This window comes from Poecile atricapillus, chromosome 12 (assembly GCF_030490865.1).
Source record: "Poecile atricapillus isolate bPoeAtr1 chromosome 12, bPoeAtr1.hap1, whole genome shotgun sequence".
NCBI classification, from domain to species: domain Eukaryota; kingdom Metazoa; phylum Chordata; class Aves; order Passeriformes; family Paridae; genus Poecile; species Poecile atricapillus.
Genome location: NC_081260.1, coordinates 7,881,986 through 7,906,970, shown reverse-complemented (window position 1 = coordinate 7,906,970; position 24,985 = coordinate 7,881,986). Strand labels below are relative to the sequence as shown.

The 24,985-nt window shown below is 42.8% G+C and overlaps 2 protein-coding genes across 11 annotated transcripts in view; one reads left to right on the top strand and one right to left on the bottom strand.

The window, feature by feature from the left end:
• Window positions 1–10,195, top strand: part of TBC1D8B (TBC1 domain family member 8B) — a 29,218-nt gene extending 19,023 nt beyond the window's left edge. For both annotated transcript variants that reach the window (XM_058848042.1, XM_058848043.1), the window contains 10 exons: window positions 122–407; window positions 1,662–1,791; window positions 5,275–5,373; window positions 6,544–6,612; window positions 6,816–7,056; window positions 7,704–7,769; window positions 7,889–7,972; window positions 8,809–8,865; window positions 9,188–9,282; window positions 9,617–10,195. In XM_058848042.1, the coding sequence (XP_058704025.1) occupies window positions 122–407; window positions 1,662–1,791; window positions 5,275–5,373; window positions 6,544–6,612; window positions 6,816–7,056; window positions 7,704–7,769; window positions 7,889–7,972; window positions 8,809–8,865; window positions 9,188–9,282; window positions 9,617–10,027 (1,538 nt within the window). In that variant the 3' untranslated portion in view covers window positions 10,028–10,195. The remainder of the gene's footprint in view (window positions 1–121; window positions 408–1,661; window positions 1,792–5,274; window positions 5,374–6,543; window positions 6,613–6,815; window positions 7,057–7,703; window positions 7,770–7,888; window positions 7,973–8,808; window positions 8,866–9,187; window positions 9,283–9,616) is intronic.
• A 6,484-nt stretch (window positions 10,196–16,679) lies between these two features.
• The window catches only part of PASD1 (PAS domain containing repressor 1), a 57,893-nt gene continuing 49,587 nt past the window's right edge, over window positions 16,680–24,985 (bottom strand). For 5 of the 9 annotated variants that reach the window (XM_058848044.1, XM_058848047.1, XM_058848046.1 and 2 more), the window contains 9 exons: window positions 24,564–24,687; window positions 23,672–23,781; window positions 23,118–23,204; window positions 22,027–22,185; window positions 21,323–21,526; window positions 20,257–20,513; window positions 19,636–19,728; window positions 18,976–19,183; window positions 16,680–18,298 (listed from right to left, as the gene is read on the bottom strand). In XM_058848044.1, the coding sequence (XP_058704027.1) occupies window positions 18,128–18,298; window positions 18,976–19,183; window positions 19,636–19,728; window positions 20,257–20,513; window positions 21,323–21,526; window positions 22,027–22,185; window positions 23,118–23,204; window positions 23,672–23,781; window positions 24,564–24,687 (1,413 nt within the window). In that variant the 3' untranslated portion in view covers window positions 16,680–18,127. The remainder of the gene's footprint in view (window positions 18,299–18,975; window positions 19,184–19,635; window positions 19,729–20,256; window positions 20,514–21,322; window positions 21,527–22,026; window positions 22,186–23,117; window positions 23,205–23,671; window positions 23,782–24,563; window positions 24,688–24,985) is intronic. The other 4 variants (XR_009278557.1, XM_058848049.1, XM_058848051.1 and 1 more) reach the window with 4 other exon arrangements.

Below are 24,985 nucleotides of genomic sequence, written 5' to 3'. Positions count from 1 at the left end.
GCCTGTGTGTGCTTCTACAAAGCTGCACTAGGACAGGAACTTTGTTTCTGGCTGGTGCTATGAGAAGTGTGCTTCTCTATGTTAAGATTTGGGTGGTGGTTTTGTTATCCTTTCCCTGCAGGTGCCTTGGTAGATCAGGCAGTGTTTGAGGAGCTCATCAGGGTTCACCTGCCTCAGTTGACAGACCATATGACGGACATGACTTTTTTCTCCTCGGTCTCTCTCTCCTGGTTCCTTACCCTTTTTATCAGTGTGCTGCCAATTGAAAGTGCAGTCAATGTGGTGGACTGTTTCTTCTATGATGGAATAAAGGCAATCTTGCAGCTGGGCCTTGCAGTGCTGGAATACAACATGGGGAAGTTGCTCACTTGTAAGGATGATGCAGAAGCAGTCACTATTCTCAACAGGTATTAGTGTAACTGTTTCTCTTTCAGGCTACATAGCAGCTGCTATAATTGCATTTAGATAAGTCATTCTGAAGTAGCTGAGGAGACATCCCAAGATTGCCAAAGGCTTCAAAGGGGTTAGTGTTCATCTTAGGCTGAAATTCTGGAAGAGGTGGCTGGAGGGTGGACTTGGATCCTCTGAAAATCCCATCCTATATTCAAGTTCTTATAAAACCATAACTATTTTGTGAATTTTAAAGAAAAAGCAATGTGCTTTTTACCTTGAATTTGTATCATGTCTGGAAGGCAGCTTGCCTTCATGAGATGATCTAAAGCACATTTTGACTGTTCCAGACATCAACTTACAGGCAGCAAGTTCTTCAGCTTAGTTCTTGTAGTTTAGGCCGCTGAATCCTCTGCTGTTAATGGCTTAAAACAGAAATAAGACCAAAAAAATGTGATGACCTCAATCATGAGGTCATGTTTGTTCTATTTTAGCAACATGAAGTGTGCTTTAAAATGACATACTGCAAACAAAACTTGTACATTTTTTTTCTTCATTAACTAAATTCTTTTGTTGATGCTGTGGTTGTGTATCATGGAGGATTAGAACAGTAAAATTACTGTGCTATAGGACTTAATGAGTTGTGACTGTTAATAACTGATAATAAGAATTTCTGTTTAGTGAGGCTTTTATATGTTGCATGTTTGAATGGCGTAGGAGCTACAGAATTATTGTAGAAAATGTTGTTTTTGTTATGAGACCATGCAGTCTGGTGTTTATTGTAAAATCTGGCCTCCCCACTGGATCTATTTAGGCTGGTTCTGTAGGTGTGATAAGCAGGTACAGATCAGGCATGTCTTTGGCTTATACATCTGGGGGAATTAAGATTGTCTTGTTCACAGTTCAAGACCAGCTTTTTTCTCTGTGCCAGTTTGCACAACCTTGCTATATGGATTAGGAAACCAGGGGAATGCCAAGTGGAAGGGACCTTGGAAAGAGTCTGCTTTAACTTCCCACTCAAAAGAGGATTACTGCTACCACTAGATGACATAAGCTCAGTCTTAAAAACTCCCAAGGCTAGAAGCTCTACAACCTTCTCTGGGTGGGCAGTTCCCATGTTTGTGTATCTTTGTTACTATTACAGCACATGCTACTGACTGATACTGTTTTTTCCTATTCTCTGCATGCTTTTTCTTCAGTAGATACCAATGTTACTGTTTTATTGTGATAAACTGGTTCCCGCTGATTTCTCATATGTTTGCTTTGTGCAGATTTTTTGACAGTGTCACTAACAAAGACAGTCCTTTACCTCCAGCTGTGCAGCAGGGCTCCAATCTCAGTGATACAAAGAGTGACCATCCAAAAGTGGACATCACTGATCTGATCCGAGAATCAAATGAAGTATGTGTTCTTGTGGGCATGTTTTCGCATCCTGTGCAGTTTTAATGTTTCATGGGCTGCTTTGAAACAGTGTAGTTGCATTGTACAAACTAGGGTAGAAAAAGCTGTTTGGAATAGTAGAAATTTGGCTGTGTATTTTGTTGACCCTCACTGAAAATCTTATAGGTTATGAGATAGGTTTGCTTTTCTGTTGTTTTGGGTTTTCAAGTGCCAGGAAGGTTCTTTCTAGTCAGTTCTGAGTAGAGTTCCCAAGATTCATCACAGGTCATGTATTACCATCCCGCATCCCTATTATTAGTATGTTAAGTAAATGACAAAATACAGAGACAGCCTTTGTGTTATACTAATTGGAGATTGATTACTGCACATTGCAGATACTGGTAACTTTTGACATAATATATATGGGAAATTGTGTATTTTAGTAGTTTATGGTATGAGTTAAATGGCATCTACAGATGTGTTGTGTGAGGAAGACCAGCTATGCTCATTTAGTATTTTCTTTCAATTTGCAAGTTCACTTTCTGCAATATTAAGCTTTGGAGCTCTGCACTGGGGAGGAAATCTAGTTTCTCATTTTTGTCCCCAGATCTCTATGAGACATTTTTTTCTCTTCCCATCATGTGAATCAATGCATTAATCTATCTGTAGATAGGTTTCTGCTCAGCCCACTGGAAGTGAAAGGCAAGCTGAGAGAAAAGATAAGTTCACAGTTTGCTTTTTCTGTTAACTGGTTTCTTTTATCTGTGTGATACTTCTTTTGTTTTCTGATTCACAGTCGTGTTTAGTAAAAAAAGTACATCTCTTTAGAAAAAGTGTCCTGACCTTGACACTCAGAAAAGATTAACTAACTGTAATTTGTACAATTTAGAAACTGTCTTCTTTGATTTTTTTCCTAAGAAGAGGGTGCTGCTTTTAATGGGGTGAACAATGTCAAGAAACAGAAACTCAGTTTTGCTTGCAACTGTCTCTGTAGCACTGGGCTAATCATACAAAAGTCTGTTCTGCTATAGTATTGTTTTACAAGAATGTTATACTGAAGAATCATATTTGGAAAATACTGTAAGATTCTTGAAAAAAAAATTGAAAGCTCAAGGTGAGGATGAATACTTGCAGAATAGAGACCAGAAATGGTAAATAATGAAGTGCTGTATATTGCATTTGGAAGTGTAAGTTGAAGCTTTTACAGAGGTGGGATCATGACTGAAAAACAAAAACTCACTTTCTTCTGCAGGAGACTGCACCAAATCAATAGTCTCTGATAGGACTTTTGAACATTGTTTTGGGCAGATCTTTAAACTTGAATCTTCCACAGCCCTGTTCCTAGGCCCATATCCCAGTTTCTATCTCACAGCCCCTTTTTTCTTATGCAAATTATTGTCATCAGTTGAAACTGGGTTTCTTCAGTGCTGGCAAGTGTTTCATATTTGAGAACTGATCATACAAAGTAAGAGTCAATTTCCTGCTTTCCATTTTGACCAGACAGTTATTCTCACCACAGTTGCGGTCTGGTGAAGGGTTTTATTTTCATAGCACTGTGGTAATAAAATAAAAAAAGATTTGAAATGAGAAGATTGCTGCAATGGAGAGTTGTCATTCTTCAAATGCGTTACAAATTATAAAGACGTGAACAGAGATATTCCCTGTAATATTGTTATTTATACAGGTGTTCACAAGAAACAAGTTTAAGTGAAAAGGTATGGAGTTGAATTTTAAAATGTTTAATTCCTTTAACTCATGCACACATGCAGATCAGGCATGATTAGACTACCAGAGAATCTGCCTGTGTGCTTGAGTTAAAGGAATGAAACTGAACTACATTTTTAAATGCAAGACTGTATAACATTTTATGACATTAAATTAATTCAGATTTTCATTATATATTGTTTTTATATTCTTACTAAGGCCATTGCCCAATATCAGTGCTCAGGAGCCAGACCAGTGAATGAATTACAATTCAGGGATGCACTTTCTCTCTGCTTCCACTGCGTTTCAAGCCAGAAGGATACTAGTAGTGGTCTCCACAGGAACATAGAAATACAGCTGTAGAAGAAAACTCAACAGGTTGTCCTGTTCAGCTTCCTGTCCAGCATCCACCCAGATCGCCCTTTAAAAAGTCTAGTGTTTTTAAAACAGTTCCACAAAAGAAAATCTGTAAAAACTTTAGTCAATTGTAGGATTTCTCTGCCCACATGGGAAAATATCTAGTATAATTTCTCTCAGATGTTCATAAAGTACTACTGAGGAGAGTTGGCTGTGGTTTCTCCATAGTTCCTTGTTACTATTAGATGGTTGTTCATCATTTACCCTTTCAAGTCTGGTCACAGAATCAATTATAGAATAGTTTGGGTTGGCAGGGGCCTTTAAAGACCATCTAATCCAACACCCTTGCAGTGAGCAGGGACAGCTAGATCAGGCTGCTCAGTTTGAGTCCAGCCTTATCATGACTAAGTGAGAAGAATGAGTCGTAACAGCTTGCTCTCCCAAAAGGGAGTTTCCAGATCTATTCTTTTTCTAGATTTAAAAAACCAGTTCCTTTAACCTTTCTTCAAAGTTAATGTGCTCAAACTCTTCTGCCTGTGTTGCAGTTTTTCGTATCTTGTTTAAAGGACATTGCTCATAAGGGGACAAACACACTGCGGAAAAGCTTCTGGAAGTCCTGCCTAATTTGGTTGTTTATCACTCATTTGTTCTCAGAGCTTGTTATTAGAAGCAGTTTTGTCTGTGGTGCATGGTGGTCGTGGTTAGGCCATGTCTTCCTGGTTGCTTGTGCTGCTGAAAAGTGTCAAAAAACTTACAGAAGAGAAGTTGAATCTACTGAATTTCTTCATAAAAGGAAATTTAATGAATTTGATGTGGTCTTGATAAAGAATTGTTCTGTTTTGATCTCCTAGTTTCTATTTAAATTTTAATTGTTTAGATTTCTCTGGTAATTTGTTTCTAGTTTTTTCCTCCCTATACCACTTTTCCTTGAAGATAAATGCATTTATTCACTCCAATGCGCAGACACCTTTCATGTCCTTCAGAAATTACAGAGGAAGCCAGGAATGATTCAGAAATTACTTAGCTGATTTCTTAATTACACTGGAGTGAACTTCAGTCCCTGACAACATGCACATCTTAGACTTTGCTGTCTTGCAGTAGTAGTCACCATGTGATAGCAGAGTTGGGTATAGAGCCAACACACAGTAAAATCCCTTTCTTTGTCCTCCCACACAGAGAAAACTACTCAGAGAAAAACACAGAAGAAACTACTCCAGTTTCTTCTTTCTCCGTTGTTCTCTGAAACACTTTTAAACACTCTTTTAAAAATTATACTGGTTAAGGAGAGTGTTAGTGCTCTAATAAATTATTTTTTCCTCAGAGTTTCTGTGATCTTCCTTTGTGTCCATGCCTGTATTGTGCTTAGATGCAAGAAAGACAAAAATACTTGTTTAGATGTGTCTCCCAACAGTTGATTGCATTGAATGATGCTTTTCTTCTTAGAGATACGGTGATATTTGCTATGAGGATATTGAGAGCTTGCGCTGCAGGAACAGGCTTTATGTGATCCAGACCTTGGAAACTATGACCAAGCAGAACGTGGTGAGTGACTTGGAAGAGTGTCAGCCTTCTCCTTGATAAAATTCATTCCCTTTTGGAAGGTTCTGACAAGTCCTGCAGTTTCCAGGGCCAAATATATGTTTTTATATAAAATTTATATATTACTTTATGTAGAACTCCCCCATGTCTGCAGGGTGTCTGTTAACTGAGGCTTGGCCTATGGTATTTTCAGTCTTTAAATCACATCATGACCTCCTGGTCTTGTTACAAGTAATACCATTGCAAACCACTTCTAAAGGCTGGCGTACCTCTGACGCTTTGTGTGGCTTGGAACAGGCTGACTTGTATTTCTGTCTGCTGATGTTAATACTTTTCTATTAGAGGCATCGAGCACCATACAGTAAAACAATTAAGCACATGCATTTTTGCTCTGGGAAGCAGCACTGAAGAGGTTATTGTAGTGCATTCAACAGGGGTTGTTTTTTTTTATGTTGTGTGTGAATGTCTCGTAATGTGGCACTTCTCCATCTGCCTATCTCTTCCTTTCAGTTCAGACTGCTCTACACCAATGAAGGTGTAGGTTATGACTAGCTTCCTTTGTTAGCCTATTTTCTTCAGTGGCTCATTTCCAACACCTTATGATAATACTTGTCTGTCCACCACCCAGTGCTTCTTTCTGTAGTGTATGTGGCTTATAGCAACAGAAACTAATTGCTGGTGGTTATGCTAAGGTGATATTGTTGTAATTCATTTTACAATACATATATATTGTGAAGTAGGAATCTGGTCTTATACCAAACTTTGTTTTTTAAAAGCTGTGAACAATTTTTTTATAATTTATAAAAATGAGGATTCAGCTTCACTGTTGAGAGCTCAACATGCATTTGTCCATTTAAAAGAAGCTATGTGTTATGTAGTTATAAATAATTGAGTTTTATCTCCTGGGTTTCGTAGTGTAGGCTCCATGTATGTTAGTAACATGACTAGGCTTAAGCTTTTCTCTTTTTTGAGAAATTATTTATTTTAATCTATAATCTTCTGATTACTTTTTAGAAGAAATGCTGTTCTTACTTGTAATAGTAACATGCCAAAACCTGGAGTATGCAAACAGTGTCTCCGAATGTAATATTAAGTCTTCCATAATTTTATTCTACAGGCTTTATTCCAAGGAGGGGAGACACATAAATTAATTTTTTCTTAATTTTGTTTCAGCTACGTGTTGTGTCTCAAGAGGTAAAGTTCAGTCCTAGTGATCTTGAAGAGCTTTATGAATTATTCAAGGTAATTTGCCATTTTCTGCACTTACTAAACAGCCATCTTAACAGTAGGCTTTGAAATGGTTTTAATAAATAGAGATAAAGGTTAGACTCACTATATGTTTTACATGCTAGCTGTACTATTGCTTATATAGTTAGCTCCTCATACCTATCACCCAGAGAGACTTGTTTTTTCCTAAAATCTAATGTTCTACCTTTGCTTTGCAGAAGGAGCATTTTCTTTCCTGTTACTGGAGTGCAAATAGTCCTGTCCTGCAACATCATGATGCCAGTCTGCCCTACCTTGACCAGTACCGGATTGATTGTGAGCAGTTCAGGCTTCTCTGCCGTCTCTTGAGCCCCTGGTCACACTGTGCAAACAGAGACTCCCTGGCCCTGTGGACATTCCGACTGATGGATGAAAGCTCCAGCTGCCTTATAAACTTCAAACAATTTGCCTGTGTTCTTGGTATGGCAACAAAACATACACGAGCACTAGTCCTAGGGTATATCACCTTCCCTGCACTACACAGAAAGCTAAGGAGACTTAGTCTCTTAACACAGTGTCAAATAGTGTCATTTTTATTAGACAGAATAATTCCCTCTTGGAGATTAAGTTTACATATGGCTTGGCCATCAAAATATCCAGTAATTAAGAATGGTCTGATCTCACTGTCCAGCCTGTTTGGTTTATGATAAATTTTCATACTAAGTCATCTTATACACAGATTGTGCAGGATGACCAATGCCTTATACCTCTGGGGAACTGAAAGTTTTCTTGGCTTACTGCTCTGTTTCTTTCATCTTGTTTTCAAAGTGTTATTGTTCAGGAAACAAAACTTCAAGGGAAATGCTAAGACATTAGTGCTATATTTGTTTGGTGCTGTGGTTTTATTTTAGTTAAGTCATAGACATTAATAGTTTTCTTTCGTCAGTGTAGGCTAACCCCAGGCTCAGCCACAGGTGACAGTACGCTCATTAAGCTTTGTATCTAATTATATTCCCTGTAAGGTAGGGCACATATCCAGTTCCAACCTCCCTAGGTTGTATTTGTTTAGGTTAAGAGGGTGTTTTAAAGTTTGGTCCAGTTGAATAGACTGTCCTTTCCCCTAACAGATATGATGTATAATGGAAGCTTCACTGACAAACTCAAGCTTCTTTTTAAGTTGCACATCCCTCCAGGTAAGTGAGAAACAGTGGCATTTGGGGAGAGCTGCCTCTGGTTTTTGTCATCATTATCACTGCTTTGGTAATGCCTGGGCATTAACCATGAACTCACGTTATTCAATCATTTATTGCAGCTTTTACTGAAGTAGAATCTCTAAACTCTTCCAAAGGGGATGAGCTTTCAAAAGAAGAACTGATCTACTTCAGCCAGCTCAGTGGTAAGCTGCAGAGTGTGAGGTTTTGCCTGCAGAATACTAGAAAGAATCTATTAGTTACCGTGTGAAAAATGGGGTGCTCTCTTCTGAAAACTAGTAAGTCCACTAAATCATATTCCTGTTAACAGAATCCCTTGTGAAGATCTTCTGTAGGTAGTTAAAATTTAATAAAGTTGTGGAGAATTTATGGATACCTCATCAGATGGTTGAATTCAAAGGCCTGTGGGTGTTTACCTGGAAATAGGGAAATGTATTTGGTAGACATTTTTCAGCATTGTAGGCAGTCTATTGTGGTGTTGAAGTGATGGCTGTTTCATTTTTGCATCCTAGGCATAAAGGAATGGTATTTCCTGCTTCAAGAATGAAAATACCAAATCCATACTTACTTTGAGGCACATAAGCAAGTTTTTAAAAATTCTTTGCTTTCATTTTAGACTAAGTGAGCTAAAAAAGGTTTAGTAAATTTATGGAGTTGATAAAATAATCTGTTTCAAATACTCCTGAAATCTGTGGGATTTTTATAGGGAAGATAGATCCTTTTTTGGTTTTTAAAATCTGCCCAAAGTAGACAATATTTAGGTACTGTTCCTGCTGCTCTTCAATGAACCATGAAGATTATAAGGATTATTTAACTGATAGCAGTTTCATTTGTGATCTTCTGCCTCACAGTGGCTTCTATTTTTATAAAAATAGATGCAGAATTTTACCATATGGTTTCTTCTTGATTTCATCTGTGCTGAGAACATTGTGTCTTGCCCCTTAAGGAAGGAATTTTTGATAAGGGAAATAAAATATTGGTCCTCTTTTCTGAAATATTTTTTTTTCCCCCTAAATTGTAGTTTCATCGGTTGGGGATAATCTTGAAAGTGATTCTTTGAAGACCAGCCCAGGAAAAGGTAAAAGAATCCTGATAGCACATTTGGTAACTTGTTTTTTGGGAGAGTAGAGCTGGGAAAGTGTGTGGTGACAGAGTATGTTAAATACCATCAACTACAACACGCTGTTAACATTCTATCCTCTTACATAAGTGTAGCTGTGGGAGCAAAAGGGCAAAAGTAAATTCTGATTCTGTGTAGTTCTTGGCCCCATCGCTCTTGAGAAGGAATGACATTGAAGATGGCAGTTCTTTTGCTTATCATCCCTCATGGGAAGCTCTTTGTTTGTTTGTTGACATTTTTTTAAACTTTTTTTTTCCCCCACTTCTTCCCCTTCAAAAAGGGAAAGGGAAGGTTGGTATTCAGACATATCTGAAACAATGGCAAGATGAACTTCTTAAAAAAGAAAGCGTCAAGGATTTGCCAAGAATGAATCAGGTAAACTGTCTGAGTCTTATTTAAGTCTATTTTGTCTTGAAAGTTTACCCTTTAAGTCCTGTTACAGGACTTAAATCTAAAGGATTTGTAGGATCCCTTTAATTTCAAGTCTTCACATCAATCATTAGACTGTAGCTTTTTAAAACTGCTGTACTGTATCAAGAGAGGGGCTTTGAGACACACATAGGTTTCTCAGGGCTAGTCCATGCTATCATTAAAGCAGCTGCATCAGGTGCCAGGCAGCAGCAGGCACTGGACTGAGAATACAACAGGTAGTGAAACAGTACAGTTGTATTGCTCTTGTCTGAACAGTGTCCTCTATATCTCTCCTCAGTTTCAGTTCATCCAGTTCTCTAAAACTCTCTACAATCTGTTCCATGGGGATCCTGAGGAGGAACTGTTGTATCAGACTATCGCAGCAGTGACCAGCCTCCTGTTGAAAATGGAAGAAGTTGGCAGAAGACTGCAGAGTCCCATATCACCTGTCAAAAGTCCAGTTAATGTTACAGAAATGGCTGCTGAAGTGCCTGGAGAGAGGCAGGAGGAAAGCAGCTCTGAGCAGACTGAAAGCAGTAGAGCACAGAGTTTGGAAGGGAACCATGAATGGTCTTTTGCCTTTGAACAGATTCTGGCATCCTTATTAAATGAGCCAGCCTTTGTGAGATTTTTTGAAAAACCTCATGACATAAAAGCTAAAATAGGGACTGCTAAGAATTTGCAACTTAAAGCAAGAATCAGAGTGTAATTTTCTTTACATTTGACTCTGAATTAATCATGTAAAGTGCTTACAAATGAAGCCTGTAACTATGGAAATCGATCTGGTGTTGACATAGGGAATGAAGTCTGAAGAATTAGCTTTAAGTATCAGATTACTGGTATGTAAAGTAAATAAAAATAGTTTGAAGCACAGTCACTTTCTTGCGTTCTAAGTTTCACTCAAAAAAAAGGGACTGAATGTTAAAGTTCTTTACTGTGTTATTAAAACATGCAGCATTGCTTAGAGATACTGGATGTGTACCTGTTACAAACCCATCTGAATGACTGTTGTTAGAGCAGGTGTTCTCAAGGTTCTTTTCTATTACTGTGATAAAAGGAATGACTTTTTCCCTTTTTCACTTTAAAGGAGTGTCAGCAGCTTGGAGGTTGTCTTCCACATTAATTAGTTATTTCCAAATTGCTTATGGACCGGGGTCAAAGCAGGGTGAAGACTAAGCACAGAGGCTGTGGTAGCACACGATCATGAGGTTAGAAGAGGAAGTTCTATGCTGCTCACAATTCCTCTGCTTTGATGTTGTCCATGGGTCTGGACTCTAACAGATTCCAGCCTCTCTTTCCCATTTTTATGCCAAATCCTTCTACAAAGAAAAGGTGAAAAGGGTGGAAGCTTATTTGGTCATCCAGGCAGCACAAGGATGCAGAAACTAATACTACTGATTGTTTAAAATCAAGGGGCAGTGACTAAATCTGTCTGACCACATGGTGGTTGTACGTTATCTGGCAAGAGGAGCCATTGTTGGCTTCTTAGGAGCATATTGATGAAATGTAGGGTTTTGCTGGTGTTTGGAAAACCCAAGCACAGGCCATTTACAGCTGAGTGTTGACTATTGAGCTGCTTAGAGACAGATTGCAGTTGCTTCTTTGCCTACCCTGAGTCCGTATCTCAACCCAGTAATTACTATTGATTTTCTATAGCACTCTGGATTATTGCTGCTGTAATATTTTCCATCTGTTGGGATTCAAGGCAACAAGAAGATCCCCTTGAATCTGACTTGAAATTTTTAGTATATAAATATGATATAGTAGAGATCCTATGGAGGAAAGCTCTGCCGGTGTAAAAGCTGAGAAATGTTGACCTTGAATCTTTGGTAGCTAGTGCTAGAATGCATTTAGAGGAGCATAAGAGCTTGTATTTTAACAACAACAGCAAAGTGCTGCAGAGCAGCATTACTTTTATACTGTGCATGTTTTTTTAAAGAAGCAGAATGGAGATGGTATCTTTCTGAGGCTTTTCTTGCAATACTAGTGTGAATGAGGAATAAAAAGAATTTCTGACTTGTGTTACAGGCACTTTGTGAAATGCCATCATTACAGTTGGTGGTAAATTTATGAATTATGTCTTACACTCTCCTCAATACTCCCAGGTATTAATGTAAAATAAAGTTGTACTGAAGAAGCCCAAAAGTTCATGTATATGGAGAATGAGGAAGCTTTTTTCAGAAGCCCACGCAAAGTAATTTCTGTTAATACAATATAGTGCTGATTTGTATTTTTATGTATAAAATATAAAAACTATTTTGTCCATTTATGTGGATATGGATAGGGACACACTGTTTTACTTTTTAAAAATGTTTTCACAAAATTGTTTAGAAGTATGAAGCAGATTATAATGTCCAGGATGTACCCAGATAAGGTGTGATCAGTGAGTAATTCTGCAAATAGCCATGATGAAATTAATGGAGCCTCATGAGAAGAGATACAGCTGCCCATACCAAAACCTTTTGTAGGTTTATGAGAGATACTGTTTATGTTAACAAGTAGTCAAAGCTCTGAACTATTTGTTAATCAAGGTAACAGAGATATAAAAGTCTAAAAACTCAAGGACTTTTTTGATTGAGAGCCAAGATGTGAAGATCTAAGTGCAGAAGAAGGTGAGGGAACTTGCAAAGTACAACCTTCTGTTGCTACCTGGTTGAAAAAAGGTGCTCAGTTTGTATGATACCGTTTTCTATAAGTGCCCATCCAAGAGACTGTAGACCCTTTGCCAGCTGTGTAATAGCTCTTGTCAGATATCATATCTATGTATAAAGAGCATATAGATATCAAAATAGATTTAAGGCAAGTGGTTAAGACATGCAGGGGAACACTAACTTTTATTAACTGTATGGATTTTTAGTTCAATTTGTTTCTATTTTTTCCCAAAAAGGGTGTTGTCTTTAAATTGTTCCTGTAATACACCTGCAGGCTGATCCAGGAAGACTAGTCACAGTGACCAGGCATCCAGTCTCAGCAGGATGGAGGGTGGACAAGGTCACTTCCAATAGGCTGCCAGCACTCAGGCAATGGCCCAACTGGCAGGCTCTTCCTTTTGGAACCTCTTGATCAGAAGCTGATTGTCTCAGGAGATGTAGATGTAGCAAGTGCCAGCGATTTCTGAGAAGTGTAGCCCAGAGGTATGTTTGCTGAGCTACTAACTCAGTGTACTGTAAGTTGAGCTCTGCTTGTGACAGAGGAACTCTGGAGTTAGTGTCTAGCTTCTTCCCTTCCCTTTCCTATTCTAGATCCTTCTCTCCCTATTCCAGACAGGCTGTCTAACAAATAGGTGCAGGTTTAGCTGGGACTGGCAGAGCTGAAGCAACAGCAGCTCGTCCCTTTCCTTCACTCCTGAAGAGTGTTGCCTTGATTTCAAAACCCTGCAGAGTCAGGGACAGAGATCCCTGTATCGTGCTGCTTCTTGGCCAGATCAAGTTTGTGATACAGAGATGGTCCCGGCCTCCCATCACCATCTGAGGGTGCTGGGTGTGCACACGAACAGGAAGCAGCTTTGTTAAGTGAATTCTATTGTGTCACTTCACTCACCTGTGTTACTTTTCTGTAAGTTTCCATTAAGTTTTCTGCCTTTATTTTCAGGTTCAGTCATAGGAAATAAATGAAGATGCATCATTCAGTACAAAATAGACAACTGTAGGTAGGCTGTAGATTGCTACAACTACTGATAATGTTTGTCCAGTTTGACAGTTGCAGTGCCTGCTGCAGCGTAACTTGGCAGCTGTGCCATGGTTACCCCGCAACACTGACAGTGGCTGTAGGGCACGCTGCACAGTCCTTCCTTGTGGCTGGGCCAGTTTTGCTGTGTACTAAGATGTCTTTTGTCAGTAACCTGGGGACACAGCCAACAAAGCTGTGAAGCTCTTGGTTTTGCCATATGGAATATGCTGCTCTGGAGCCTGATGCTGCTCCCTGTGCTCTGGGTGATCAGTGGCAGCCCTGATCCTCACAAGGCTGTTTGGCCTCTGTGGGCCCAGCTCAGGGCTTGGGCATGTGAGGGGAGGGAATAGCTCCATAAAAATACCAGTTCTTTCCACCATGGGGGACAACTGATGATAATTAAACCAGTAGCATTTTCCAGGACATGAAAGTGGCTGCTGCCAAAAATCACTTTCTGTTTCCATCCATTCCTAAAACAAACCACTTGTTCATCACTCTAATGGCTGAATAATAATGTAATTTTAGAAGAGTTTCCTACCATAGTGACTAAGAAATAGCTGTGTGTTGATTTTATCAAAAGTTTCTCATCCAATACTGTTTTTATCTGGACTAAAACAGAAGTACTCTGATTTGTTTCCAGAAAAATAGGCTATTTTGTCTTTTTTGCTATAGCTTTGTCACTTTACCAAGACAGCAGCACATGTTTGTGTTGGCAGATTGGCTTTTATACAATGTGTTGTACGCAGAGGTACTGTAAGATAGATAGGGTGTTAAAATATTGTTTCCCTTAAGAAAAAAATCCCTTGTGTTTGAGGCACTGGTATTTCCTGTAGAAGTTCCTTCAAGAGTGTTGGTCATGCTAAAGCCACATTTAGTCGGTGCTTTGCAAAATAAGGAGCAAGCCAAAGCCCCTGCTGGGTCAGCAGCCTCCCAGAAGTGGAGGAAAAATGGAGACTTGAATTTTGAAACCTGAGCTGGTGAGCACTGGCACCTGTGTTTTGCATCCAAATTCAAACAGTGTGCTGACCCTGAAGCCTTGTATTTCTTGTTTCTAATTTATACATTGCTCCTATTGCCTCTGGCACTGGTCACAGAAATCCCAGTCCTTTTCCTAAGCCCTGTTCCTTCAGCTGCCCATGCACATGGACCCAATGGCTGCTGCTCCTGTCCTGGAGAATAGAGATGAGATCCTGATCCCCAACAGATCCACACCACCCAGGGAATAACATGAGTACAATAGTGTGAAAGAGGTCCTACAAGTATTATTTTATTTCATCTTAATATTTTTTTAAATACTACATACAACCTGTTTAAAGCTCATCAAAATGCATGGGCTCCCATCCAGTGGAGCTGTGCAGGGGACATAGATTCAAAACAAGAATAAAATCTTTACTGTTCATCTCCATAAGACACTTTTTCCCATTACAAAATAATTTTAAGAATAGTACCATTTATAAATGTATTTATATTCAACATCATATAAAATAAACCAAGACTTATACTCAATTCTAGACTTTTTATTTTCTTTTTTTTTTTTCTTGCATGGACTATATACAATATATACAGTAACTTCTCATTGTGTTTGTCAAATCAGCCTGATTATACCCACCAGGCTTTAGCTTATATGTACAAATATGCTAAAAGTGCAAGACTTTATTATTTAAAGCTGCCTGTGTTTTCAGACATCTGGAATTGTGTGGCCTATCTCTATTTATATATAGATATACATCTGCATACATATAAATGTATATTAAAAATATGTATATCTATATATAGTTATATAAGTACTTGTGTACTAGAAAACCTCAGAACATTATGACTGATAGGTCAACACTGACACTGGAGGCTAGCCCTGCTGCCATCAGTTACATCCCCGCCCTCTGCTCATCACCAACAAATCACACTTATGTTTTCTTGTAGGCGGCTGGGGGGTTGTGAACCAAATCCACCAGCAACCCCCAATTTGAAATGAGTCATAAAAACACAGGTCATAGCTAACACCGAGGTAAACAAATACAATTCAACCTGAACAAAGATGTTTTTATCCATCTATTTTTTGAGAGTGACAATGTAAGGCAAAACCCCCCTGGCCCTGATTCAGACTTGCCGTTGGCTGGAGGCAGACTGTGCAAAGACCAAGCAAGCGAAAGGGTCGGTGGGATTTTGTCCTTTGGAGTATGTTGAGAAAACAAGGCCCTACGTGTGAGGCAGTGCCTGGGACTGTGCAGCCCCCATGCACCAGCAGCGAGGCCAGTGGCTGGGAGGGCTCTGAGAGTTCAGGGGGGGGCCCATGATAAAGTGCATTTTTATGTCGCTGGTTTTAACAAGGCTGTTCTAATATATGAACATCCTCACCCAGCTGCTGTGCTCTTTGCTGGGAGCTGTGAGCAGGGGCTCTGCCCCCAGCCCTCTGTCCCTCTAGACCAGGGCTGCCATCAGCAAGGCTCTGCCCAGGGGACAGACCCATCTGGCACACCCCCCACCCCCCCCAGAACCCCTTCCCAACCCTATTATTTTTGGACTCACTGTCAAAGCCACAGCAAAGCCAGAAAACTGCTTTGCCTCGGCTACCTCCCTACCAAGCTCTGATAAAAAAATACAACCCTCTAGCCCCTGACCCCAAACACCACCACCTCCAAGATCCATTTGATTGCCACCTGCTGGGTGCTGTGGTGATGGGACACTGCAGACCAGCCATGGGGATGTGCTGGGGTGATGTAGGTTTAACGGGGAAGCCAGGGAAATCATGTTCTTTCCCTCCAGCCAGACACCTTGAGCTACAAACTGCAGTGCTGGAGCCCTAACACAGATATGTTTGCTTCCCTTCTAATGTTATGTGCCAAGGCTATGGTGGAAAAAAATCCCACAACCAACTCCTAAAAATACAACTCCTTCCTTCTGCATCCTCATGAGCAACCCTGCTGCCTTAGAATGGGGAGAGGGAGACCCTAAAACTAATAGTGGCTTAGAAACAAAAGTTTCCGACTCTGAAGGCTCTGTTCTTACCCTTACAGCAGAACAAACATTGCAGAGCAGGAAAGCCCTGGGTGTTATTAGTTCAGCTCCAGATTGCCCCATAAAGGCAGGTGTTCCAAATCCCACTACCAGCAGTGAGGTGGCCCTGGCCCATGACTCTGTGGTAGTCATGATTTCTTGTCATAGTTTGAAATGGAGGGGCTGGCTCAGAATGTGTACAAGAGCAGCTTGTACAAGCAAGCCCAGCACCCAGGGGCTGTATGTGCTGTGTGGGTTGGGGCCCAGCCAGGGACTGTGCGGACAAGGCATGAGCCTTGATATTGGACCCCAGGCTGCTGGGCATCTCATTGGCTCCATTCTGTGGCCAACTACATTCCCCAAAATGCTGCATGTGGCCAGCTCTGCAACCCATGATCCATCATGTCTGGTACCCCTGAGAGCTGTGCATTCAATGTCCCAGTCAGAGCTAACCCATGCAGCTGCTTTGACCAAGGGAGGGCACCCAAGAATAGCCAGATGTTGGCACAGCTTTTGCTCACATATCCACCTCTAACCTGGCCAAAACACCAAAGCACCCTAGGGCCTTGCACCAGCCCCTGAAAGCTCCTGCCTGACCCCAGCTCCAGCAGCCTGTCTTCCCACTGTGACTCCCCCATACAATGTGGCACAGCAAAAACCCATCCCCTTCCCCAGGAAGAACTGCTGGGAAAGAGGAGCCCTGCTGCACCCTTTTCTTGAAACACAGGGCTGCTTGCAGCTACTTGTGTCAAAAGCTGCTCCACCAGTAACATCAGGAACACCAGCTGCTGCAGTGCTGCAAGGGGCCCAGAAAGTGGCTTATAGAAGGAAAAGAAGGAAACAAAAAAAACCCCAAAAAACACCATTTAAAGGGAAAAAAAAAAAAAAGCAAAACCAAGCATTCTTTGCTTAATTTCAACAGATATTAGGAACTAAACATTAGGAATTAACTCCTCTCTAAACCTTGCTGTCTGCCAGCTGGAGCTTTACTGGTAGATGGACCTGGTCCTAACCACTGCCTTGCAAAGTTTATAGTAATGGCCAAACCCATCTACATTTGGGCTCTAAAAATGCCCAAAGTTAGTACTCAGCTACTAACACTTCAAATATGTACTTTTTAATTTTTCCTTTGGAAAGACACAAACAGTAGGGACACTTAACTATACACCCACTGAAGAATAAACTTTTTCAATTCATAAATATAAACTTACCATTAAAAATTGACAATTTACAAAAATACAATTTATTGCTGACCCTATGGGCTTGTAAAATCATGTGTTGTGATTATACATTTTGGGTTTGCCAAATTGAAACATGACCTAGCAAAACCACAAAGTTTGCTGTCATATGTTGTTCTATGCATGTTTGCTTGTTTTCATGTATAGAAATATATACAACTACCTCACTTGAAACAAACTAACAAACAAACAAACAAGAAGGTTCTTTTTCTGTAACCGAAAAATATCTGGCTACAGGGAGTAAAAAAACATAAAAACATACAAATTTGTATGTTTTTATGTTTTGCTTGTTAACCAAAAGTAAAACATGACAAATATTGTACTAGCTGCGATGTGAGCTGGTATAACAATAAGAAATTCAGGCAAAAGTGGTGTTATGTAGATTAGCAGCATTATCCAAACTCCTGGAAAAAAAAACTGTGGGACTGAGGTATAGAAAAAGGAAAAAGAATTCACAATGGACTTACTACAGCAAAACGAGTTATGTACATGGTAATCCAATGGTGTCCTGCAGACCGGTACAGTCTATGTGCTCCAAATGCTGGGCTTAAATTCACAGTGACTTTCAGCATTGAAGTCCTGAATGGAAAAGGTTTTTTTCCATTGCAAACTGAGCTTCATGATGGGCTGATACCACACCCCCCTGCAGCAAGAAAGCCACCAATTCCAGTGGCACCACGGTGCCAGGCCAGGGCACACCCTGCTGCTGGAACAGCATCATGGGCTGGCTACATGGAAAGCCCGACAAACGAGGCTCTTGCAGCCATGCATCCCTGTCAGAGATCATCCCTCCAGCCATCATCTCCCCATGGAGCCCAACCTCTTCCTGTGCTGTGTTGTGCTGGTGTCCTGCTCTCCTGCATGTGCCCGGGCACAGCAGCCGCAGCCTTGTCTCCCAGAACCGACTTTCATGGCAGCTGCATCTCGGGCAGGTCAGGCAAGTTGCAGGGCTGGCCCTGTGTGTGGTGGCTCTGCTGCTGCGAATGGAGGAAGTAGCTCAAGGGGTTCTGCTGTGGAGTGTGGGATGGCTGGAAAATGCGCTGTATCGGAGCCCCAGGCACCAGCTCAGGACCTTGCATCTGTTGGGAAACACAAATCTGAGCACAAATCTGCCCCATCATCCAGCTGTCCCTCTCGTGCTGCAGGGCTGATGCTGAGACTCGTGCCCAGGAGTGTGTGCACCAAGTCCTAAATTCGAGGGTATGAGCTGTGCTCCTCAGAATGCTGCTGCTGTTAGCACAACCAACAATGCCTGGAGAGCACAGAGGGGAATCAGGACTCATCTGTCCTAACAGGCTCATGGGGAGCCCAGCAAGAATAGAGACCTCCAAAAGCTGTATGTGAGGTACAATCTGCAGGATGTGCAACTTTCATCTTTCATGGGAAAGATCTTCAGACAACCAAGGAAGAGATCCTAGAGCAACCATGTATCCACCCATGACTGGTACCTCAAAGACCTGGACTTGCTATTTCACCCCCTGCTAAAGGCACTGTGTCATCAAACTCTGGTTTACTGTGGACCCGGAGCTATTTATCTGTTCCATCATCATCATCATTCTGCTGTCCACACTGCTGGTAATCAGGACCACAAGGCAGCCCATGAGGACACATGTCCCAAAGCAGGGACAGTTCATGCCCACATTTGCTGACAACAGCAATTAATTCTCACTCTAAATCCAGTCCTGCTGTGTGGCTGCTTTTCAGCTATACCTGCTCCTCTCACTTTCTTTTCTAATATCTTTGCCTGCTCCAATACCTGAAGGTAGAGGTGGTGCTGCTGAACTTGCTGCTGTGGCCACTGGTGCAGATGAACTGGTGTGCTGGCCTGGTGGGATGTGAAGCTGGAGTGTGGGATCATTAGAGACGGGGAGAAGATGGGTGGTGGGGCTGGAGGTCTGATGGTGCTGCAGGTGACTGGCTGCACCTGTGCTGGGGGAGGCAGGGTCTGCTGCTCTGCAACAAACCTGCCACAAGGAGGAAAACCAGTCATGAGAACACACACCAAAACCCACCCTCAGAATGGGCAATGGGAGCCCAGCTGCTGCAGGAACCAGCCTGAAGCAGAGCTGGTGCAGGACTTGCTGACAGGCAGCCCCTGATTCCCCTCTGCCCACAAAGCATGGACTGGAACTGTTGAAAATTAAGGTTTTTAAGGTTGTACATTTTCTCTATGTCTTGGTCAAGACTTTGCAAAAGCCAGAAAATTGATAATTTTTTTTCAACACACTTTATTTATAAAGTTCTTTGTAATTAAAAAAAATTGTCATTTTTCTCCTAACTGGCTGAAATTTTGTTTCGTTTCCGACTGAGACTGTTTGTGTTTGTGTGACCAGGTTCAAGCTTTTCCATGTCTTTTTCAGTGCCGAAAGTGTCCTGCTAGGACACTGCAGGAAAATAAGGGCAAGCAGAGACTCACTTTCCTTGCTGCCTGCTGGCACTGCTCTGCAATGGCTGACAATTACTGTTGGCTGTGGGCATCATGGCTTGGATGGACTGATCCAACAGCATCCTGTGGTGGAAGGAACAAAGAGGTTGGTCAGGGAAGGGAGAGGGCCAAGGTCCTGTCAGTCTCTAGAAACAACTCCTTGAAAATCCTCCATGAAAGCAGGTAAACAACTACCTTCTAAACAAGATAATGAAATAGGATGCTTCTTATCACATCACATTTCTCCTGTGAATACATGCTGAGAAGACTGGGATTGTTGAGACTGGAGAAGAAAACGCTCCAGGGACAATTTATAGTACATTCCAGTACCTAAAGGGGCTAAAAGAGAGCAGGAGAGGGACTTTTGACAAGGGCATGGAGCAACGGGACAGGGCAGAATGACTTTAAACTGACAGAGGGCAGGGTTTATTTATGGAAATACGGAGAGAAGAAGATTTAAGGCCTGTGATGATACAGAATGTTGTGCATAGCACCCTGACTGCCTGCACACTAGGCTCACCCCTGCAGAGGGAACATCCTTACACTGGCTGTGGTATCCCAAGCCCACTGCCCTGAGCCCAGCTACACCTGCCCTCCTTGCTGCCCAAGTACTGCTGTTTTCTGTCGCTGCTCCTGGGACGGTCCCAGCAGGGCTGTGGGTACCTGAGGCTCCTGTCCTGGCTGTAGTCAGCTGGTGGTTGCCTCTCACTGCTGTCAGTCGGCACCTGTGCAGCCACAGTGATGGGGTGTGTTTGGGAGAACACCATGGGGTTGTTGTAGAAGGGCACTGAAATGCTTGCCTGCCCTGGCACACATAATTGCTGGCCTTGGCTTCCTCTTATTGGATGCTGCTGCTTCTGCTGCTGTACCTGAAATGAAGACATAGGTACTCACGTAAGTTTTAAAGTTCCGTAGTGGAAGGACAAAATAACCACTTACAGTGGGCAGATGGGAAAAGGAGAAGAAACAATAGGATATTGCTCCTGAACGCAGCAGTACGAACAGATATCTATTCAAGACCATCACATCATATCTATTCAATCCATCAGCATTTATTGTGCCTGCAGGGCAGGTGTTGGCATCCCCAGACACTCTTTTGAGAAATTAGACTACAAGGATAAGGGCACAAAAGGCTTGAAGAGGAAGAGAACAGCTTAAGAGGGGAAGTACAAATCTGAAGTCTCCAAGGAAAGCATATGTCCTTTAAAGAAGCAGTTTTGGTCTTTTTTGGTTTAGAACACATCTTTCCCATTTTAATAGTGGATTTTGATCTAGTGATGACAAAATTGTTTTTTCAAAGCTGCCTTCCAAGACTCCTCAGGTAGAACAAAATTAATCTTTTAAAATAATATTTACTCCTGTGTTATGAAACCACAGCACTCATTGACTGTGAATGAACACCATGTTGATGAGAGCTCAGACCTCCCATTGACTTCCTCCCCAGTCACCAGAAGGGCTCCAGCAGTCTTTGGGCTTTAAATGCTTTTTGGCTTCCTGGTTTTTATTTTTACAGTTGAATGACATTGTTCACAACTGACTCCTGACTCAAATTCCTCAATGCCAGCTATGCAGTAAAACCAACACAAAAGAAATGTATGGGACCAGGGGGAGGAGCGACATGGCAGACAAGTTTTTAGAAGCTGGGAAAGGGGATAATGACAATGAAGCAGCCAGTGACCTGGGGGACTGTGCCACAGGGGTCCCTGAGGAATGGGTGCGGTGACAGCAGGTGGGTGCTGCAGTAGTGCTTTGTCCCCATGAGGACTGGCTGCTGTGACTTCTTGGCTGTGGTCTGCCTGGGCGTCCCCTGCGGCGGCGGCCTCCGGGGGCTCGGCTGCTGCACAGTGTTAAAGATGACAGGGATCGGCTGCTGCATCAGCATCTTTAAGTAAAAGAAGCACAGGAGTTGTTGGTAGTACTGCCTGGCAGAAATAACACTACAGCAGCAGCAGTATCTCTAAATCCAGGGGCAAAATGAACCAAGTAACAGAAAATCAAATCTTAACTTGTGTCAAATATTTATTTGGAGCCAGGGCTGTTCAAGCTCCATTGTGTCTGCTGTGTTTTGCAGGAGTGACAGTGGGGATCCAGCAGCACTGTCAGACACAGAACCACCAAACCTTTTGTGCATGGGAGACTTTGGATTAATTTAGGATTGCTTTTAGATTTAGAAATCACCAAAATTACTGATTAATTACCCAGACAGATATTGACCCCACTCAGCTCTCGGGAAACACCATATCCACATCTGAAACCAAGTTACCAATTTGTCAGGAGTTCATTCCCCAATGCTTTTGCCACAGACAATTTTGTTACTGTTCTGTGTGCTCAAAGGAAAAGCAAATGGCTGGTGAGTTTGGGAGTACCAGGAGCAGCAGGTACCTGCAGGTTCGAGTCCTGCACGAGCTGGAGCTGCTCCTTGATGACATGGAGCTCCTCTTGCTGCGTCTTGATGTCAGCCTGCAGTATGCGAGTCCTTTCCTCCAGCTGCTCTTTCAGCTGGTGCATCATCCCCAGCTGGGTGGGGAAATGGTACACTGGCTGCAAAGAACAGAGAAGGACCATGGGGTAGGACGAGTCCTGTTACTCACATCCATAGCAATGCTTGATTCAGAAAAATGACTGCTTTTCAGCTTTTGCCATAAAAAATACAATGCTGACAAAAAATGGCAATTGCATATTTAACAAAAGTGCCACTGTAGTTTCAGAGCAGCACCACATCTGGCTCACACACAGTGCCTCCCTCCAGGTGTTGGTCTTTATAATTTTTACATAGATGAAATGTCTATACATGGGACTCTCTTGTCCCCCAGGATAACACCCTTCTGGTTAGAGCCACTATTATTTTGCGGCAGACACTGCATCCAAACCCTCGCCCACACCTCCTGGCTGAGCCTCCAGTTCTGCTGCTAATATTTGGCAGGTGCCAAGCCCAAGTTAGGCTGCAATCCCACCTGGGGATCCATCCTTCGCACCCACATTGGCCATTTTCAATCTCTGTTTTATAGTCTGAACATTTACTGCACTGACATCAAAGCCCTGTAAGGACAGACCTTATCATTACGGTTTTATGGCTCCTTTTTCTTGGGGTTTTTATTTTATTTTCCTTTCCTGGCCTAACTCAAACCTTCCATGACATCCCTTTCCTCTACTAGAACTCTTCAGCATTGTACCAGCCTGTAGACAGCTGCTAGAGATCCAGGGAGAAGCCTTCAGCAGCCCACAACACTTTTGACAAGTGTAAACCTTCTCCTATGCTATTTCTTTGGGTGTCCTACCTGCTCTCTCTGCTTCCTGAAATAAGTGGTTGCAATAAGGTTGTTGCAGGTAAATCTCAGCAACAGAAAGGGCACATAAACCTTGTCCCCACTCTGGGATGAGCCAGCAAGGACATGAGGGCAGTGAACCAAAGCCACCTAGGCTGCCCTGCTGACAGGACACACCAATGCACTTAACAAAAATAAACCACATACCATCTGAGGGTGCTGGGAGGGCCCTGCCAGCTGAGCCACAGGGTGCTGACAGAGGTGTTCACCAGGAGCTTGAGGAGTGGCTATGGCCTAGGAATGAAAACTCTGCCTTACTGTAGGTCCATAGCACCTCTAGTGCAGAGCTGGTGCTTTACCAGCTCTACCAGGAATGAACAAGTGCAGGGAATTGGACAACTGAGATTTGAGATCTGAGGATAAGTCTGAAGGGAGAATTTAGGCTCCTGAATGGCCCTGATAATTTCAAGTCCTTGGTGTCAGCATTCATTTTGGTTAAAGGCTATCATATGTATACAAACCCCAAAAAAAGAGGGTTGGTGGTGTGAAAAGGCATTTGGCCTGGAGGAGCAAACTAAATCCTGAAAGAAAGCAGCAGAGGAGCCCCTAGCATCTCTCCACTGGCTCTGCTAGTGGCACTCCCCAGGAAGTCCCAGCACACTCAGAGTCTGGGATCCAGCATCTCTGAGGGTGAGATCAATGCTTGTTTTGCTCATTTCACTACAGCCTCAGAAAGGCTCTTGCTCCTCAGGACCACTGACCTGAGTGCTCCTGACTGTTGCCAGCCGCAGGGCTGTCTTCTCCCCTGAAGCCCCCGGCACTGACAGCCGGGTGGGAGTGCTGGTGTCTGTGCGCCGCAAGGATGACGTGGCTGCAAAAGAGACATTCACTGTGGTACAGCAGACCTGTACCTGGGTACCCTGGCTAAGCCTGAAATCCACATATGCAGATGGGCAGTACCCAAATAGTGCCAAAGTGGGTTCTCAAACTACCCCTCTACAGGCAGTTTGGCTCTCTGCCCCTCTATGGTGTCCCTCTGGCTCCCCACCTTACTCACATCCCTCCTGATGCTAACCCCCTATTCAGCCTGGCCTCCATGGCTGTATCCAGATGAGATCCCACTTTCCCCACGGCAAGTATCTCAAGTCCCCTCAGTTTCCTACCCATGGACCCACACAGGGCACAGCAGTCATCCTGTTGCCTCCCCCAGGGCAAGAAGGGCACTGATGGGAGCAGGGATGAAGCTGCCAGGAAGGCAGACATCCTTCTGTGCTCCTTCTGCAGGGATTTCACAAGAGAAATGTCATAATAAAATTGTATTATCCCAACATAAAACTTTTGTCAGTGAGGTTGACTCAATCAAGCTAGCAAGTCACCTCTTGTCCTCAGAACCACAGCAAACAGTCACAACCCTCATCTGGTGACAAGCCAGGGGAAATCTGCTCTCAAACAGGTGGTGGGTTTAGAGGGAGGAAGCATCAGGTGGCATTGGCTCTGTTGCTGCTGTGTGACTTGTCATTTATGTAGGTCCCAGTGCTGAGCACTCCTCTCCCACCCCGACTTGGTCGCTTCCGGCCAAACACCAGTATTTTAGAGGCTGCTCTGCCCTCCAGCCCACTGCCTGCACCCAAGCTGGGCTGCCCCAGCACCTACAGGTGGAGTTGGAGAGGGTGGTATGCGAGGAGTGCTGGGAGCTGTGTGATGACAGCGACACTCCCTCTTGGCTGGCATCCTGGCTGCTGCCGCACTGCCCCACGTCCAGGTAGCTGCTGTGGCTCTGAGAGGAGCAAAGCACAAGTGGTGAGATTGTCAGCAGAAGGGAATGGCCCTGGAAGGGACCTCCACCTCCTTGAGCCCTTGTTTGTAGACAAACCCAGCAGGTTTGCAGCACCACACCACCAAACCCTGTTCACTCTGTCTCTCTGTGTTCAACTGAAAGCATTCTGGCACACAGGACCCTCACACTCATGCCCTGGGCACCCATCTGATTGCAGTGAGCAGCAGTGAAGGATTTCTCCTCCATGTGGATTGCTGCCCATGGCCTGCACTCTGGTGTGCCAATGTCCTTCTCCCCT